We start from the raw sequence: 18,288 nt of genomic DNA, 5'->3' as shown, positions 1-18,288 counted from the left end.
ACTATTTAATGCCTGAACTTGGCAACTTTTCTCACATTGGGGCTTGAACTTTTTTTGGGTCTAAGTTAGATCCTGAACTTAGCAATTGTCCCCACATTGAGGCCTATGTTAGGTCCGATGCCTTAGGTATAGTATTTTCGTCTATATTCACTTACATTTTTCAAACAAATTAGTTTGATAATATATGTTAATTATATTAATACCCTTAGTATATTTTCATCAAAGTTTTTGCACGCAAAACAAAATGAAAGCAAATATTGGTTCACTGGTTATCTAATGTTTAAATTAATACTAAGCAGTATTATGTTGTCAGATCGTAATACGGAAAGATAACTTATATTATTAGATTAACCTAAACATGTTTTTAGTTTAATTAGAAATGAGCAGGCGGATTGAAAGACTAATATGTTGTCTATCAAGTCCAATTAGGGAGATACTTTGTCTTTAGCATCGGAGCGGATGATTCCCAAAAGATAGAGATATAGATGTAACTGGCTGGACTAACAGAACATCAAATAGGAACCAAGTAGAATAGATCATAAATCTATTTATAGATTTATTTTCTTGTGACGTTCATAGTGAGGCATACCTTAATCTTGAGTGGATGATAGACTATGTATGTATGATTCGTATACTTTGGTGTAAGTAAAAGCTTGAGTTCAAATAAATAAGGAACCAAAAGCTAATTCGTTGGATATACAACTTTTGCAGTATGTAGCATCATTCACAATAGTGGAATTCATAGCCCAACTAATGGGTGAATGATATCCTCTGATCGACATTATATGATGGATGAAAAGTAAACGTAACTACTAGCCATTTATCTTTGTGATAAACAACTTAATTACTATTTGATAGTGATTGACTTTACATAAAGGAAGATGTAATGATTACCATGAGATAGAATAGGATCATATTGGGAGAACGGATTTATCTCAAAGAGATTAAGGATATCCTATGAGAACAACACACTTATGACAAGGTGATTGGATGATCGCTAATTAAGTAGCTTTCGTAATGATATATAACTAGGGAGAGCTCAGTCATGATATTATAGTGGAATAACTTAGTGACTAAATAAGTTTATAATTAATAGACGAAAAGCTAGAACTTAGTTATAAATTATTTGAGCTCTAATAATAACATGGAAAAGTCCAACTAGTCCCTTCGTAACTCGTTGAAATAAGAAATGAATTGCATCTAGAACCAAATAAATATAAATGAATAGAAATGATGAAATTAGAGAAATGAATCACATTCACAAATGAATGTGTTTTCTCATTGAGTATAGAAATGGCTTGAAAAGAATTAATTTAAGGTTTTCAAATTATTATTTAATTAAATAATTGAAGTTCGAAAATAAAATAAAATAAATTAGTTATTGTGAATTCATTGAATATGGAAATTAAATATAGTTTCTCATAAATTCTTTTACGGTAAAGTTGTCATGAATTTAACGAAATTAGAATTGGATTGAGAAAATTATTTAATTAGAAAATTAATTTATCTAATTAAATTAATTAAATAAATAATATTTATTTTGTGAAGTAGAAAACATATATTAGGTTGGATTAAATTATAAATTGTTGAGTTAAAAGTCCACGAAGCACATATAATTGGACTTAATATAGTAGAGACCTGAAGCCCTTCATCATCTATTCTACTTAAGAATAGAATATTGTTTTCTATTAAATAAATATTATTTTTATTTTACTAATTCAATCGGAATTTTCCTTATCTCTCCCTATAAATAGATGAGACTGGTAGAATTATTTATACAACTTTTGATATATTGTTATTCTACTAGAAAGTAGTGATTATTTATTTTCTAAGAATAAATTCTTTTTGTGGGAATTATAATCAGACAGTTTCTATTGAGAGAGAAGTACTTCCCTACTGAAATTAATAAGTTGTTTTTGGTTCTGTGTTTGGTTTGTAATTATTCGAGTCGACACTCGAAGCATCTCGTAATACGAAAATGTCACTAAAATTAAAAAAAAATATCAACTTTTTCGACCATCTTGAGGTGATTTGATAAAAAAAATATAAAATTAATGACTAAAAAAAGTAAAAAATTAAATGAAGAAATAATTTTTTTTTATGAAGTATGAGGATAGATTATTGATTCTTTTATGACTCGTCCATAAATAAAATCTTCTTCGTTCATACACTCCAGCATCTCCATTATCTCATTCAAAAAGCATATATAATATCCTCCAAGTTTCTTCATTTCCCCGCTCCTCTTCCTCGGCCTCATGGTGCCCAAGTTTGAGGTACGTGTCTATTGCATATCAATCAAACATCATCTACATTGCAACAATCTCAACTAATCGATCCCTTTCTTTTATTCTCAATTACTACTGCAGAGACCTCCAGTCACCCAAATCAGTGTCCGAATGGACTGCAATGGATGTGTTCACAAGATCAAGAAGGCGCTACATGGCATTCATGGTGATTATAAGCATTTAATAAGACTTAATTTCCATGCATTTTGTTTCTTCTAGTTTCCAGAGACATTGCTTGAATCTTTCATTCATGTCTTTCCTCAGGTATATATCATGTTCATCCTGATATTGCTCAACAGAAGTTGACTGTAATAGGAATAGCGGATCCAGAAATAATAGTTAAGGCAATTAAGAAAACTAGGAAGATGGCAGCTATCTGTTCTTATTTAGAGCCAACAGAACCACCGCCTGAAGTTGGTTCAGCAGCTCTGGAGGGAGAAAATCCGCCACCACCTGAAGAACAACCAAAAGATGAACCGCCACCGGAGAATCCACAATCGGAGCTGGCGGAAACTGATGCCCATGCCAACCAGAAACCACCACCGAAAGATGTCGATCATAGCTATGGAGGGCCCTGGAGCAGACACCACAATAGCCAAATTTTCCAGCATGAATTACCACCTCAACCTGCTGCCTTTGTAACTCACTGCTACAACACATACATGCCATCACCATATGTGACAGAATACCAATATGTTCATTCACCACCACGGTACGTGCAATATAGTAGGGTTGGTCACTGCAATGAAGACTATCACAATTATTACATCAATGGCAGCAACATCGATGACAATGGCAATGGAAGTATTGCATCACTGTTTAGTGATGACAACCCCAACGCTTGTACAATAATGTAGATACATAGTTTATGTAAGATTCTATGCTTCCAAGTGTTGGAAGAATGGATTCTGCAACTCAATTGTGGGAAAGGTATTATGTGCAATAAGGGCCATTTCTTGTAAAACAAGAATGTGCTGAAGATATTGCTATATTTTAATTCAATAAATCAAACTTTTCTGGCAGCCAACCATCCAGTTTGCCAGGGCATTGACACATTGTCTATATCAACAAACAACACATGATGTTGAATGATTTTGAGGAAATTAACATTCAAGACTTGACCAGATAAAAGCATATTATACACTATTATAAACTATATCACGTGTGTATTTGTGTGGAAATTGTATATTTAAGAACATAAATTTATGTTTAAAAATAATATACAATAAATAATAAAAAAATTTAAAGTAAACTCGAATAATATAGTACGAAAAGGTATTTTTTATAATTTTTTTAATCGAGTTGGTTTTTATAGATATGTGACATTAGTTTAATTAAAGGCTTAAACAATAGTATAAATATACAATTGATGACGATAATAAAGTGTGCCTAATAAAATTAAAATATATAAGAAGTTTAAAATAAAACTTTAGTTAGATTTTTTTTAACAATTTCATTATAGAATTTGATACCCCTCCTCAATTCATAAATAGGAAAATGTTGCGCTTAGGCATACTTGGACCCATGTCCTTTTATATTAATAATAATATCTATATCAATCGAGTTAAAACTCAATATATCTGAAAACAATTTTATTAAAAAAAAGTAATTATAAACGTGGAAGAAGTTAATTTTATGAATAAAACGGCTTATACCACTGCACATTGTTCCAGAAATCTTTTATTTCTTTAAGCTAGTTAATATTTTATGCATTTTTAACCTACCAATTTTAAAATGTATTATTGAAATCTAATAATGACAATTTCTCAAGAACATTATATGCATTTTGCATATATGATTTTCTTCAAAAATACTTTTACTTTTAGTTAAAATAAAATGTTAATGGATTTTAAAAAAAATTGAAAACAATAAACCCTAATAAATTTTCTGTTCATTTTATTTATTTTTATTTATTTTTGATGACTTAAACAATTTGAAAATTTGACATAGAGTGAAAATAATTAATAAAAGGACAAAGTTGGTTTTATATAGAATGAGACAAAAACAATAAAGAAAAATAATTTCAGAAACAATAAAGTGACTTCTAAGATTAAACTTCTAGACTAACAATTATTGTCGAATGACTAAAACCAATTTATTCAAATAAAATGACCTTTTTGAGTATCTCTTTTATCTACCAATTCAAACCAAAATGATAATAAAGATTTTACAATGAGAACAAGACTATGAACATGAGAAGAAAAGAATTCAATAAACAGCAATACTAAAAATACCCAATATCCTTTTTTTTCTTTTTCTTTTTTTCTTTTGTACCAGCACTACCAAAAATTTGCTTACACAAGAATGAAGAAATGGAGCTGTACAAACAATCTGCAGGCTTGCAACATGCCCAAAATGTCAACATGAACGGGTGAAGAAACAGGTATTCTAGGCATGAGTTTTATTCCAAAGAATCTGATCTATTCTCAAGATGGTGGAGTAGAAATTTCTGAAATTGTGTTTTTTTTCTAGTAGGAAAAGATTGCATCATAAGACTGCAGCTCTTCCATTAGGCTTCAGGAGGGAAAAGCATGATGAAGAAGCATCTGGGTTGTTTAGTTCAGAACATGGTTCGGGGAAGACAGACTCTGAAAAGCCTGAAACATATGAACATTGCCAAGGGCTAGATGAGGCAGAGTTGATTGATAAGGAAACGTTGGATAGACAAATAGAGGTGAAGGGAGATTCTTCAATTCCTGTGAAGTTTCCAGCCATACTGATGTTTGTTCCAATAATATTCTGGATGGTGATTTTCGCTACTAATGGAAGAGCATCAGGATCAAACTTGTCATCTGGATGGGATCCAAAATGCCCATTGGCCCCAAACGCCGTTTTAATGTTTAGCATGTTAACATCTGATATAGCAATCTCTTTAATATAACCACCCCTACCCTTTGTTGTTCTAAACTCAATACCAGTTAATGAGTCATAGAGGTGGAGCTGCTGCACTTGAACGTCCGAAATGCCACCGGACATTTGACTACCAAAGGCAAGAGAAGAGCCTGAGAATGACTGAAGTTGGACCCTCCTGATATGGACATTTGCAGTAGGTCTGCCATAAGCAATGCCATATTCATCCCAGCCACTCTTGAGGGCAATTGCATCATGACCCATACTAATGCTACAGTCCTCAATGCAAACGTTATCCGAAGAATCTGAAATCAGAATGATAAGAAAATACAAAGATCGGACAAACATCAGATGTATATAAAGCAAAGAACTCGACTTTAAAAAGGTTATTACATATATGAAGTATCAACAAATATATTATATCTCTGTTGTATGACTCGCCAACTACTACCAAGTACTAATTTCAACGTAGCTAGTAACAGCAAACATGCCATTTCCTGATACATTTGACTGAAAAGCGAAATTAAACATCTTTTTTAGTTACCATTTTTTTTCAAGAGAGATAATGTAATAGAAATATGATTTTGAAAACAGGCATATCTTAAAACAACTTAATTCTCAATATGCAAAAATATATATATCAATGATCACGAACCTGGGACTATACCAACAGTATATGGTGATCCTGGTGGAGCATAGACCGTTATGTGATGAATGTGCACATGGCTGCATAACATCCAAGTAGATAAAATTTTAACTTTCTTGAATGGGCAACGGATCAAATAGAAGTTCTAAAGCAATCAGAAAGGTATTCAAACTAACCTGCAATAGACTGGATGCATGTTATATGCAGGGGCGTTAAGGAAAGTAATGTTCGAAACAAGTATAGATTCAGAAGACACAAATTCCACAAGGTGAGGGCAGCTGTAGTTTAAAGAATGAGATGTGAACCATTCCCACCAAACTGAGCCCTGTCCATCTATGGTTCCATTATCACCTAGTGCAACAAGCAAGTGTGAGTTCATCTGAGACTCAACCAATATTCTAATGAACACAGTTAAGAGACAATCGTACCGGTTATTACGACATCACGCAACATATACCCATTTACCAAACTCCGATATCTCTTTCCAGGAAGTTCAGTTCCTGGGCCATAAGATGGTAAAGGTTCAACAATGTCCCAATGAGATGGATCCTTCAAGGCCAACAATGGTTCTTAGTAATAAGTTGGTTTCTATTGGAGAATCATACCTTAAAATAAGATGGAAAACAAAAATACCTGAGATCCAAGAATCACTGCACCCTTTTCCAAGAAGAGAGTGAGATGGCTTGTAAGATTGAAACTTCCGGTAAGCCATCTTCCCGGAGGCACATAAAGTTGTGCACCACCTTTGTCAGCAAAAGACTTAAGATAGAAAATGGCATTTTGGAAGGCAATGGTATTCAAGGTTTTGCCATCTCCAACAGCACCAAATTCCAATATGGATACACTATGTGGTCTTGAGCGCAATGTTAGATTAACATCACACAGCCCATTGCTTTCTTCTCCATGAATTTTGATTGCATTGCACAATGCCAGCAGCAACAGCAATGCCACCTGAGGCACAAAGTTAAAATTCAGACACTAATGGACATAACTGATTTAGAAAGAAGAGAGGAATATGCAGTTAAAAAGGGGGAATTTTCACATCAAGGATACAAGACAAGAACAAAGAGAACAAAAACCGTAATAGCTTAAAAAAGCTTGAGTACATAACAAAATTTATGAGTAGCAAACAGTATCAAAACTAAGTACAAACATGTCAAAAAGGATACAAATGGTAGCAACAAAAGGTAGCTATGCCTTGTAATGCTGTAAGGCCAAAAAGAGGAAACATCTAGCCAGTTTGTCCTAAACAAAGAAAAATGCGAACTTTGGACATATTATATCAAATATGATGAATTAAGGATGGGTGATTGTCCAAATCAAATCTAGTTTATTGAGGAGTCAAATGACTAGGAAACTGAAATAAAGGAATTACAAAGAGGCATTAAAGCAAACACATAAATTGCAAAAAAAAAAAAAAAACTATTGAACCGTTTCAATGTTAAAAGAATGATCTTATAAATCCAAAACCAAGGAAGATGGAGAAGTTAAAAAGTTTCAGATTCCAATCAAACCAAAAGTCTGGTAACAAAAGGGTTGTAATATCAACTAAAATTCCACAAATTCAACAACAGAACACAAAACAACAAGTAAAATGAAAGCTTCACTGTCATCAGAAAACTATTGAATATGTTTAAGTTGTATTATCATTTACCACCATATCCACTTAGGAAAAATCCCAGAAAAGTTGTCAGTTTTATTAATCTTCAACAAATCTTCAAACCTTTCAGATTTTCAATCCAAAGAAAAGAAAACAAATCTCAGTTAAAAGAAACGTACTTACTGGCATCTTCATATGTCAACGGACTCAGTTAAACTGAGCTGAGAGATACAAAGCAGTGAAGAAGAAGAAGAAAAGCTGATACGGTTCAAACAAACGGTAGAAATAAAACAAAAATAGAAGAAGAAAAAGAAGCACCGCAAAAACAGGCAGCTTTCTGTAAGCATGTGAATTATTATGGGCATTAATCATATATAAAAGACACCAAAATTTTAGTATTTTTCTTTTATTTGGACTCAGAAAACGGTTTTAAGTATTATATATATATATATGACAGCTTTGGTTTTTTTTTTTTTCAATTTCCATGCATTTGAGCAGTGTAACCAAGAGAATAATTGTAATAAATTAGCATAAATGCCACTAAAAATATGATTAATAACGTCTCTCGCCGACAATTTTGTTTGATATGACCCGTCTCACTCCAGTGAACCATACAGTAACACAGGTGTTGTGCTGTGATTTCTAGCATTTGTTAAGAGTAGTATTAGGAGGAAAACATAACAAAAGTGGGAAGTGATCGGGTAGATTTTGAGATTTATTTCGAGACATAAGTTAAAGTTAAGAGGTGGGTTTTGTCAGTATGTTGGGGGAGATAATGACCCAGATCGACACGTAAGAGGGGTAGGATGGAAAATGTGTGCAACATAAGGTGAGAGAATACATGGGGCATTGAGACCGCATGTGGGTTGACAGGTTAGAGAGGGGTAAAGTAGGTCCCATGTTCAATCATGGCGAAAATGCTAGCCTGGACTCAATCACTTGACAGAACATACCACACCACAACAAAACCCATTAAAGAAAAAATTTTCTTTTTTCTAAAAACTTAAAAACCCCCCATTTTTTGAGCGTCAGTCATGCTGTGATTTCGGGTCCAGTTTTTGCCAATTAGAGTAACACTGACAATGTGGCAGCTTTCATTTATACCAAACAAAAAGAAAAAAATGATTTTATTTTTTAAAATAGTAGTTCAGGTTTTTAGTTTGGGAAAGTGGTGAAGAATAATTGGGAAAATGGAATCTTTTAGGTGGTGTTGAAGTTTTCTTTGAAATGTTGGATGGAATTCTGGAAATTAGTATATGGCTTTTAGTCTACTTAATAATAATAATGAATTAAAATTAGCCCACCAAAGAAAGAAAAAGGCAAAATATATGGTCAGTTTGCTATATTATATTCAACTTCTGCTCTGTCAATATGAGAATTGGTGAGTAAGAAAAATGGCAAATATGTTCCTTCTATGTATAAGAAACCATGTTTTATATTTCTATTTGACTGTATAACATGTACCTGGGGAATGACTAAAATGATTAATGGTTGGGTAATATCTCTTAAATGATATTCCAAGAAGGTGACAAAGTGGGAACATGATATAGGAAAGTGTGGATACATCTTTCATAAGCAGGAATGGGATTTTTCTGGTTTAGGGCACATAGAGAAGAATCAAAATTTATGAGAGTGTAAGTTCGTGAAGCTCATTAAATGTAGGATTTGTTTGGGTGATTGGTGGAAGATGGATAAGAAGGAGAGTCTAACCACCCACCGTGATTGGGACATCTCTTCAACATCATCACACGTATTCCCAATGGTTTTTTTTTAATTAATAAAAGGCATAATCAGCTATTCCACATTCAATTTTATAAAAAATTATTTTATTTATTTGTTATTGAAAAATTAATAAAACAATAATAATAAGTAAAAAGCTTATGAAAAATACGGGAGAATTTTTTATTGTTTAATTTTTACTTACAAGGTTCTATTTATAAACTCCTTTACATTCAATTAGTAAATGTATTACATTCAACGAATTAAGTTTCCTTAATTACTCTATTTAATGATCTATTGATTATAAATGAAGTAAATAGTTTTATCTCATTACTTTAATATGTTTAAAAACATTATAGACATCCATTTAATATATTTACAACACTTCCCCTTAGATATCTTTTAAATAAAAATATGCCTCATTAAAACCTTTATTAGGAAAACCCATTTGGACAAAACCTTGGTTAAAGGACAAGAGTATAACGTGTTTTAGACTCCCCTTAATGGCAACATCACATTATATCTTTGAGTCAACACATTCCAATCTTGTTTCGTAGTCATTCAAATGTTAAAGTTGGCAATGCCTTGGTAAAAAGATATGTTAAATTATCACTAGAATGAATTTGTTAAACTTCTATGTCACATTTCTTCTCAAGATCATGAGTGAAGAATAATTTTGGTGAAATATGTTTTGTTCTGTCACTTTTGATGTAACCGCCCTTTAATTGAGCTATACATGCTACATTATCTTCGTATAAGATAGTTGATATATTTTCCTGTAAAGGCAAATTACATATCTTCTGGATATGTTGGGTTAATAACCTTAGCCAAACACATTTTTAGCTTGTCTCATGCATTGCAATTATTTCAGCATGATTTGAAGAGGCAGCAGCTAACGTCTGTTTTGTTGAACGCCATGATATGGCAGTACCTCCACATGTAAATAAATATCCAGTTTGAGATCAACCTTTATGTGGATCCAATAAATATCCAACACCAGCATAACCAACTAATAGGGATTTTGAATCATTTGAATAAAATAACCCTATATCAATGGTCCCTCTGAGATATCTAAATACATGTTTAATTACATTCCAATGTCTACGTATTGGAGAAAAACTAAATCTTGATAACAAGTTTACAACAAAAGCTATATCAGGTCTTCCAATGTCTACGTGTTGGAGAAAAACTAAATCTTGCTAACAAGTTTACAGCAAAAGCTATATCAGGTCTTGTGCTGTTTGCAAGATACATCAATGCTCCTATGGCACTTAGAGATGGTACTTCAGGACCAAGAAACTCTTCATCATTCTCGCAAGGACGAAATTGATATTTATTCACATCTAACGATCGTACAACCATCGGGGCACTCAATGGATGTGCTTTATCCATATAAAATTTCTTTAAGATCTTTTTCGTATAAGTTGACTGATAGACATGAATTCCATCTTTTAAATGCTCGATTTGCAGGCCAAGACAAAACTTTATTTTTCCAAGATCTTTCATCTCAAATTTTTTCTTTAAATAATTTACTGCATTCTAAAGCTCTTCAAAAGTTCCAATAATATTTAGATCATCAACATAAATAGCAATTATCACAAAGTTTGATTCAGACCTTTTTATAAAAACACATAGGCAGATTGGATCGTTTTTATAACCTTCTTTTAACAAATATTCATTAAGACGATTGTACCACATACGTCTAGATTGTTTTAATCCATATAATTTTTTGCAATCTGATTGAGTAATTTTCTCGAGAAACTTTATATCCTTTAGGGATTTTAAATCCTTCTGGGATTGTCATATAAATTTCACTATCAAGTGTACTATACAAATAGGCTGTAACAACATCTATTAGACGCATGTCAAGTTTTTCACGTATTGTCAAACTAATAAGATATCTAAACGTGATTGCATCCACTATAGGAGAATATGTCTCTTCATAATCAATGTCAAACCTTTGTGAAAATCTTTGTGCTACAAGTCGTGCTTTATATGTTACAACTTCATTTTTCTCATTTCGTTTTCGCACAAATATCCATTTATATCCTACCGGCTTTATATATTTAGTTGTGTGGACTATAGGTCCAAAAACCTCACTTTTAAAAAGTGAATTTAATTCTGCTTGAATTGCGTATTTCCATTTTGGCCAATCTTTTCTATTTTTACATTCCTCAATAGATTTAGACTTCGGATCCTCATTTTCTTTTGCTATTTCAATAGCAACATTATAAGAAAAATTGTTGTCGACAACTATATTTTTTCGGTTCCATCTTTTTCCAAAAGTAACATAACTTATTGAGATTTCTTCGTTATCACCATTTTCAGGTACCTGAACCTTTTCTAGGGTTTTTTGATTAGTTATATCTTTGGCCTCTTCTTGGGCACTTGCCTTCACAATATTATCATCTTGAATAATTGCTCCTTTCCTTTTACGAGAATTTTTATCTTTGGAACCGATTAGCCTTCCACGCTTCAGGCGTGGATTACTTTCTTTTGCACTAACAATTTGCCCTATTGGGATATCAATTAGTATTGGAGCATTTTCATTTGGTATGTGAGATTTTGTAATTTCTCTTTAGGTCAGTAAATGAATCTAGCAGTTGATTGGTGATGTTTTGCAAATGCATGATCCTTTGAACTTCTTGTTCACATTGACTTGTGCGAGGATCTAATTGAGATAATGATGATCCATTCCATGTAATTTATTTTACCAGTTGTATTTTCTCTCTCCCTAATGTTGGGAATGTTGTTTCATCAAAACAAACAATCAATAAATTGTGCAGTAAATAAATCTCCAGTTAATGGTTCAACATAATTAATTACAGAAGAATATTCATAACCAACATATATTCCCAACCTCTTTTGAAGACCCATCTTTGTGCGTTGTGGTGGAGCAATTGGAATATATACTGCACATCCAAAAATTCTAAGATGGGAAATATTTAGCTCCTGACCAAAAGCCAATTGTAATGGGAAGTACTTATTATAACTTGTTGGCCTTAAGCGCACAAGTGCTGATGCATACAAAATAGCATATCCCGAAGCTGTAATAGGGAGTTTTGTTCTCATAAGCAATGGCCGCTATTAGTTAGAGACATTTGATAAACGATTCAAATAAATTGTTTTGTGTGTGAACATGAGCTATAATATGTTGAACTTTCATCCCAATTGACATATAATAATCATTTAAAGCTTGGGATGTAAATTCACCAGCATTATCAAGACGAATAGTTTTGATTGCATAATCTGGAAATTGTGCTCTTAATTGAATTATTTGAGCAAGTAGTCTTGCAAACGCCAAGTTGTGAGTCGATAATAAACACACATGTGACTACCTACTATATGCATCTATTAATACCATAAAATATCTGAATGGTCCACATGGTGGATGAATAGGCCCACATATATCACCTTGAATAGATTCCAAAAATACGGGAGACTCAATCCTAACTTTAGCTGGTGATGGTCTAATAATCAATTTTTCTTGAGAACAAGAAATACAAGATAAATCTTTGAATTCAAGAATCTTTTGGTTCTTTAATGGGTGTCCAATTGAATTCTCAATGATTCTTCGCATCATAATAAATCCGGGATGGCCTAATCAATCATGTCAAATAGTAAAAGTATATGGTTCTACAAACTTTTGGTTTGAAGTAACATGTGACTCAATTGCACTAATATGTGTATAATATAAACCTGATGAAAAAGCAAGTAGCCTTTCCAAAACATATTTCTTTGCACGCTCAACATTTGTAATATATAGATATTCAATATTTTTCTCATTCATAATCTCAATATGATATCCATTAAGACGAATATCTTTAAAACTCAATAAATTTCTTTGAGACTTAGTGGAATATAAAGCATCATCAATGACAAATTTTGTACCTTTAGGTAATAATATAATAGCTCTTCCAAAGCCTTCAATAAGTTTTGAACTACCCGGTATTGTATTAACATGGGCATTACTCATTGTCAAATGAGAAAATTATTTTTTTATCTCTGAGTATCGTATGTGTTGTAGCACTATCTGCAAGACATATGTCTCCATTGATTTTGGGTTCATCGAAATTTTGTTGAATATTCATATTCTTCATAAATATATATAATATAAAAACATTGTAAATATTCATTAAATATATAAATTATTCTTTATGCAAGAAAATAAAACATACTTAAAACAACATAAAAATGTCAAAATAACATCAATTTTTCTAATGATTCTCAAAGAAATCTACCACATCTAGGTGAGTTATACTATTAAGGTCATTAAATTTATCACCCTCGTAGGCATGCTCAGTTTTAGTATTATAGTGAGTGTTTTCATCTTTTGTAACACCCCTTACCCGTATCCGTCGCCGGATTAGGGTTACGAGGCATTACCGACAGAACATAGCTCAAAATAGGCATTCATTACATTTCATGCTTCGTATTACAATCACATCAATACACATGATTTTATATTTAAATAAAAATATCATACGGCTTATAAATTGAAACACATTCATATAAATCATTATACATATAAAATCAATTGATCAACTAAAACCCAACCATGCTATATTTCCATTAATACATGAACTATTCATGCTTCACAATAAAACTACTTTACTTTATAAGTATAATATTCAAAACATACTAACATTACATATATAATATTTGGATACCTAGTTTATAATCAAAACCTATTTCGTTTTATAAACCAAGTGTGCATATTACAATATTTATTCATAAGACATTTTTAATGTTCACTTGACTTTTATAAGCCAATTTCCATGTACTTAGCCGAATCAAAATATAATACTTCCATATGCTTTTAATCATGCCTAATTTCATTCACACAACCAAACTAACATATCTCATATTTGGTCAATTAATAAAACCTTCATATAACATTTATTCGGCTAGCCAATAAATCTATTATGATGACATTTGTATACCTAACCACAGCAAAGCATATTGTTGATATGTATATAAATATTTTACTTAGCATATGCCGAATATATCATCAACTTATATTTTCGTACCTAATTAGTTAACTACAAACCAAACAATTGAATACATATTTGATCAATCATGAGAACATTCAATACATAATATGATTATGAAATTATGATATAAACCAAATCACATACTTATCATTATGAATCAAAAGCCTTAGTCGAATATACATATATGTATTAAATATCACTTAATGACATGATTTAAATACCATTGCCGACTCATAAATAACTTATGACCATCACTTATAATTTATCACATGACCAAATACTTAATTTACATTATTAACAACATTCAATTTAAATCACGTTTCAATTTATGCATCTCTATAATAAGTCATTAACAATCCATAACCCAAACACATTCAACAATCACATGTATCAAGCTTTCCAAATGAACTAATCATAGGCAATATATAATTACTTCATGCCAAAACATATATATATCATGACCAAAACTATATAACTCAAGCATTAAAATATATCCATCATATCAAAAGCATAGAAACTATGCTTAACCAAAATAATAAGATATTTTCGCATGGCTCATATTTACATATCCCAAAATCAAACATTTTAACTAGACTATACATGCCATAAGTTCAAATTCAAATTGAATAAAATACCGAAAACAGTTGATAGTGTGATGAACTTCTCTGACGATCCCTGAGCTCGTAACCGACTACCAAAATATATAAAACAAAGAGCAAACATGCACACACATTAAGCTTTCACAGCATAGTAAGTCATAAGCAAATATTAATCAAAATAACATTAACACTAAATTAACTAACCGAATCAATCCAAACCTTAACTAAATATACACATATCGCACTCACAAGTTTATATATTATCAAATATACATTAGCAATTTAACATCATATGACAGAATGCACAAGTACTCAAGAACATATATAATTCTCACTTTTAATATCACATATACATCATTTGGCCGATTGTATATATTCATATATGCATACACATAGTTCACATTAATATATATAACATTTATATCATCAATTCAAACATCCAACTTACCATATTTTCATAACTTTGTATGAATACATACCTGTGCCTTTTTAACTCGATTTTTACACTCGGTTTTAACTTATTATTGCTCGTTGAACTATTCGGAATTAAAAAAGGATACTCGGATAATCGAACATTTCGTACAACGCCAACGCCCCAGACGTGGTCTTATATGTAATTACATATCGATGCCACTATCCCAGATAGGGTCTTACACATATGTCACAAGTCGATGCCAATATCCCAGACGTGGTCTTATACGATAACACATAACGGAATCCTATGTCATGACATAAGTATACTAACTATTCCTAAGGTTCGTACGGGACTTTCGGACGTCAAAACTCAATCATTTCAAGCTCGTGAACATTGTTCTCATGCTTAATTCATTTCAGCATATTATATACACAAGTAATAATTCACTTCGGCATAATAAAAAAATGAATACAATAGAATTTATCGATACTTATTTACTTATGAACTTACCTCGGATAACGACGGATGAAATAAAACAACTATTCAATTATTTTTGTTTTCCTCTGATCCAAATCTAATTTCTTTAGTTCTTGATCTAAACATATTCAAATTAAACTCATTCAAACATAGTTCCATTCAATTTAATCCAAAAACACATAAATGGGTAAATTACCATTTGCGCCTAACATTTAACATTTTTTACAATTTAGTCCAAATTGCACAAAACACAAAACATGCAAAATTTGCACACATCATGCTTGGGCCGAATCTTCCTCATGCTCATACAAGTCCATGCATTTCATTTATTTCACACTTAAGTCCCTAAAAATTTTAATTTCACAATTTAGCCCAAATTACTCAAATTCATTAAAAATCCAAAGACAAAGCGTTATAATCTATCACATATCTTTTATTTTCTATCATCAAATAACAAAAATCACAAGCTATCATCAATAGCAAAACACAAAATCATCATCAAATTCAAAAATTAAAACATGGGCTTTATAGATTTCATAACAACGATCTCAAAAACGTAAAAATTATCAAAAACCGAGTAAAATACATACCTAATTTGAATTTCCAAAGTGCCGAACCTAGGTTTCTTTTCTTTCTTCTTTTCTTTTTGATGTTTCGGCTATGGATTAACAAATGCATGGCTTTTTTTTTCATGTACTTTTATTATATATTATTTTATTACTTACTATTTTAACCTTAATTATAAAACAGAATAATAAACTAATATATCTCCATAATGGTCCACTCAAGATACTAATGGTTTAATAACATTATAAGGACCTCCTAATTAACAAACCATAGCAAATAAACACCTTTAACATATAGAAAGCCTCTTTTACTTTTTATGCGATTTAACCCCTTTTTTTCCAAATTAAGCACTCAAACAGATAAATTAAATTACGAAAATTTCACACATATCAATTCTCATATTATAAGCACAAAAAATAATATTAAAATATTTTTTTACTCGAATTTGTGGTCCCGAAACCACTGTCTGACTAGGGTCTAAACCTGGCTATTACATCTTTTGCCTCCATTTCATCATTTTCAGATATAAAATTTGTCTCAATATGCTTTCCCTTCTTTTTAATGGATGCTTGATAAAGTTTCACTAAATGGTCAAACATACGACAGGTACGTGACCAATGTCCCTTCATACCACATCAGTAACATATATTCTCAACAATCTTTGAAGGATTATTTTAACCATTTCCTTCTTGTCTTTCATTGTTTTTTTTTGTGGTTAGAAGTATCATTGTTATGACCACCATGATAATGATTACTAATACGTCCTCGACCACGTCCCCTACTACGTCCACGACCACGGCCGTGACCTTTATATTTTTTATTTTCATAATTATTGTGTACTGCTACATTCACTTCAAAGAATGGTGCAGAACCAGTGGGACGAATTCCATGATTTTTCATCAATAGCTCATTATTTTGTCCAGCCACCAAAAGGCATGAAATCAATTCATAATACATTTTAAAACCTTTTTCATGATATTGCTGGTGCAGGAGCACATTAGTGGCATGAAAGGTTGAAAATATTTTCTTTAACAAGTCCTTATCAATTATGTTTTCTCCACATAATTTTAGTTGGGAACTAATTTTGAAAAGTTCTAAATTGTATTCACTTACAGTTATAAAATCTTGCAACCGTAAGTGCATCCAATCATAACGAGCTTTAGAGAGTATCACTGTTTTCTGATGGTCAAATCATTCTTTCAAATTTTTTCACAACTTAAGAGGGTCTTTCATAATGAGATATTCCACTTTTAATCCTTCATGTAGATGATGACGGATGAAAATCATTGTTTTTCCTTGTATTAATTAGATGCTTCTTTATCTGTTAATATAGTATTTCCTAGACCTTTAGCATCTAGGTGAATTTCAGCATCTAACACCGATGGCAAATAATTCTTGCCTGAGATGTCTAAGGCCGCAAATTCAAGTTTGGCAAGATTTGACATTATAATCACTTGAATCAAAATAAAAAAAATATTAGTAAAATAATAAGCATTCTCAATCGTAAAATAATTCAATTGTATATACTAAATTTGCTAAATAATAATATGTATGTCAAATATTGGCATAGAGAGGAATAGTCATAATAATAACTTAACACAAATTACATTAATTGAAATTTCTTTTAATAAAAAAAACATGTATATTGTAATACCCAATTTTTAGCCAGGGCCCATGCAGATTAAACAAACAAAAATAAACTAAATAAAAAACCAATAGCAGTCCATTTTTTAATGTTCAGATTACAAAACCTAAATCTAATTCAGCCCAATAGCCCAAATACCAAAACCCAATACTAGCCCAATATCCAGCCAAGGCTGAAACCCTAGCAATTTCTGGAACAACCTCATCAGCGCCACAGTAACCAGCCTTTCCCCGAGCGTGCTGCATCTCCGTGCACGTGCACCTCTTCCACGGCCTCTGTACCTGCGAAAAAAGTGGATCTAAACAGCACCAGCACAACAATAACAAAAAAGGCAATAGATGAGAAGATTTTATTCGCTGTAAATAGATAGATTTTGGCTATATAAAGCCATTTTCATTTTCTATAACGGGGGAAAAATTCAGTGTAAAGGGTTACGAAAAACAGAGACCAAATAAAGAAAAAGAGAAAAGATTAAAGGTGAAATTGTGCCT

The 18,288-nt window shown here is 31.7% G+C and overlaps 2 protein-coding genes across 2 annotated transcripts; one reads left to right on the top strand and one right to left on the bottom strand.

Annotated features, from left to right (window-relative positions):
• The first annotated feature begins 2,147 nt into the window (after nucleotides 1-2,147).
• On the top strand, nucleotides 2,148-3,333 carry LOC121222261 (heavy metal-associated isoprenylated plant protein 7). The gene is made up of 3 exons (XM_041102520.1): nucleotides 2,148-2,273; nucleotides 2,367-2,451; nucleotides 2,550-3,333. The coding sequence occupies exons 1-3, from the start codon at nucleotides 2,256-2,258 to the stop codon at nucleotides 3,140-3,142; spliced, it is 696 nt and encodes a 231-aa protein (XP_040958454.1). The 5' UTR covers nucleotides 2,148-2,255; the 3' UTR covers nucleotides 3,143-3,333.
• Nucleotides 3,334-4,366: 1,033 nt separating this feature from the next.
• LOC107896644 (probable polygalacturonase) lies at nucleotides 4,367-8,076 on the bottom strand. The gene is made up of 6 exons (XM_016821858.2): nucleotides 7,565-8,076; nucleotides 6,415-6,732; nucleotides 6,210-6,330; nucleotides 5,958-6,132; nucleotides 5,791-5,861; nucleotides 4,367-5,440 (listed from the first exon to the last, which is right to left on the bottom strand). The coding sequence occupies exons 1-6, from the start codon at nucleotides 7,574-7,576 to the stop codon at nucleotides 4,773-4,775; spliced, it is 1,365 nt and encodes a 454-aa protein (XP_016677347.2). The 5' UTR covers nucleotides 7,577-8,076; the 3' UTR covers nucleotides 4,367-4,772.
• Between the last annotated feature and the right edge of the window lie 10,212 nt (nucleotides 8,077-18,288).

This window comes from Gossypium hirsutum, chromosome D10 (assembly GCF_007990345.1).
Source record: "Gossypium hirsutum isolate 1008001.06 chromosome D10, Gossypium_hirsutum_v2.1, whole genome shotgun sequence".
Classification (NCBI taxonomy): domain Eukaryota; kingdom Viridiplantae; phylum Streptophyta; class Magnoliopsida; order Malvales; family Malvaceae; genus Gossypium; species Gossypium hirsutum.
The sequence above is the reverse complement of the archived record's forward strand: the minus strand, read 5'-3'. Positions and strand labels throughout refer to the sequence as shown.

Bases quoted from the DNA above. Each gene is read 5' to 3' on its own strand.
- LOC121222261 (XM_041102520.1), top strand. The intron at 2,452-2,549 runs GTGATTATAAGC...GTCTTTCCTCAG, and splicing joins GGCGCTACATGGCATTCATG to GTATATATCATGTTCATCCT.
- LOC107896644 (XM_016821858.2), bottom strand. The intron at 6,331-6,414 runs GTATTTTTGTTT...TTGGCCTTGAAG, and splicing joins CAGTGATTCTTGGATCTCAG to GATCCATCTCATTGGGACAT. The intron at 5,862-5,957 runs GTTAGTTTGAAT...GATGTTATGCAG, and splicing joins ATGCATCCAGTCTATTGCAG to CCATGTGCACATTCATCACA.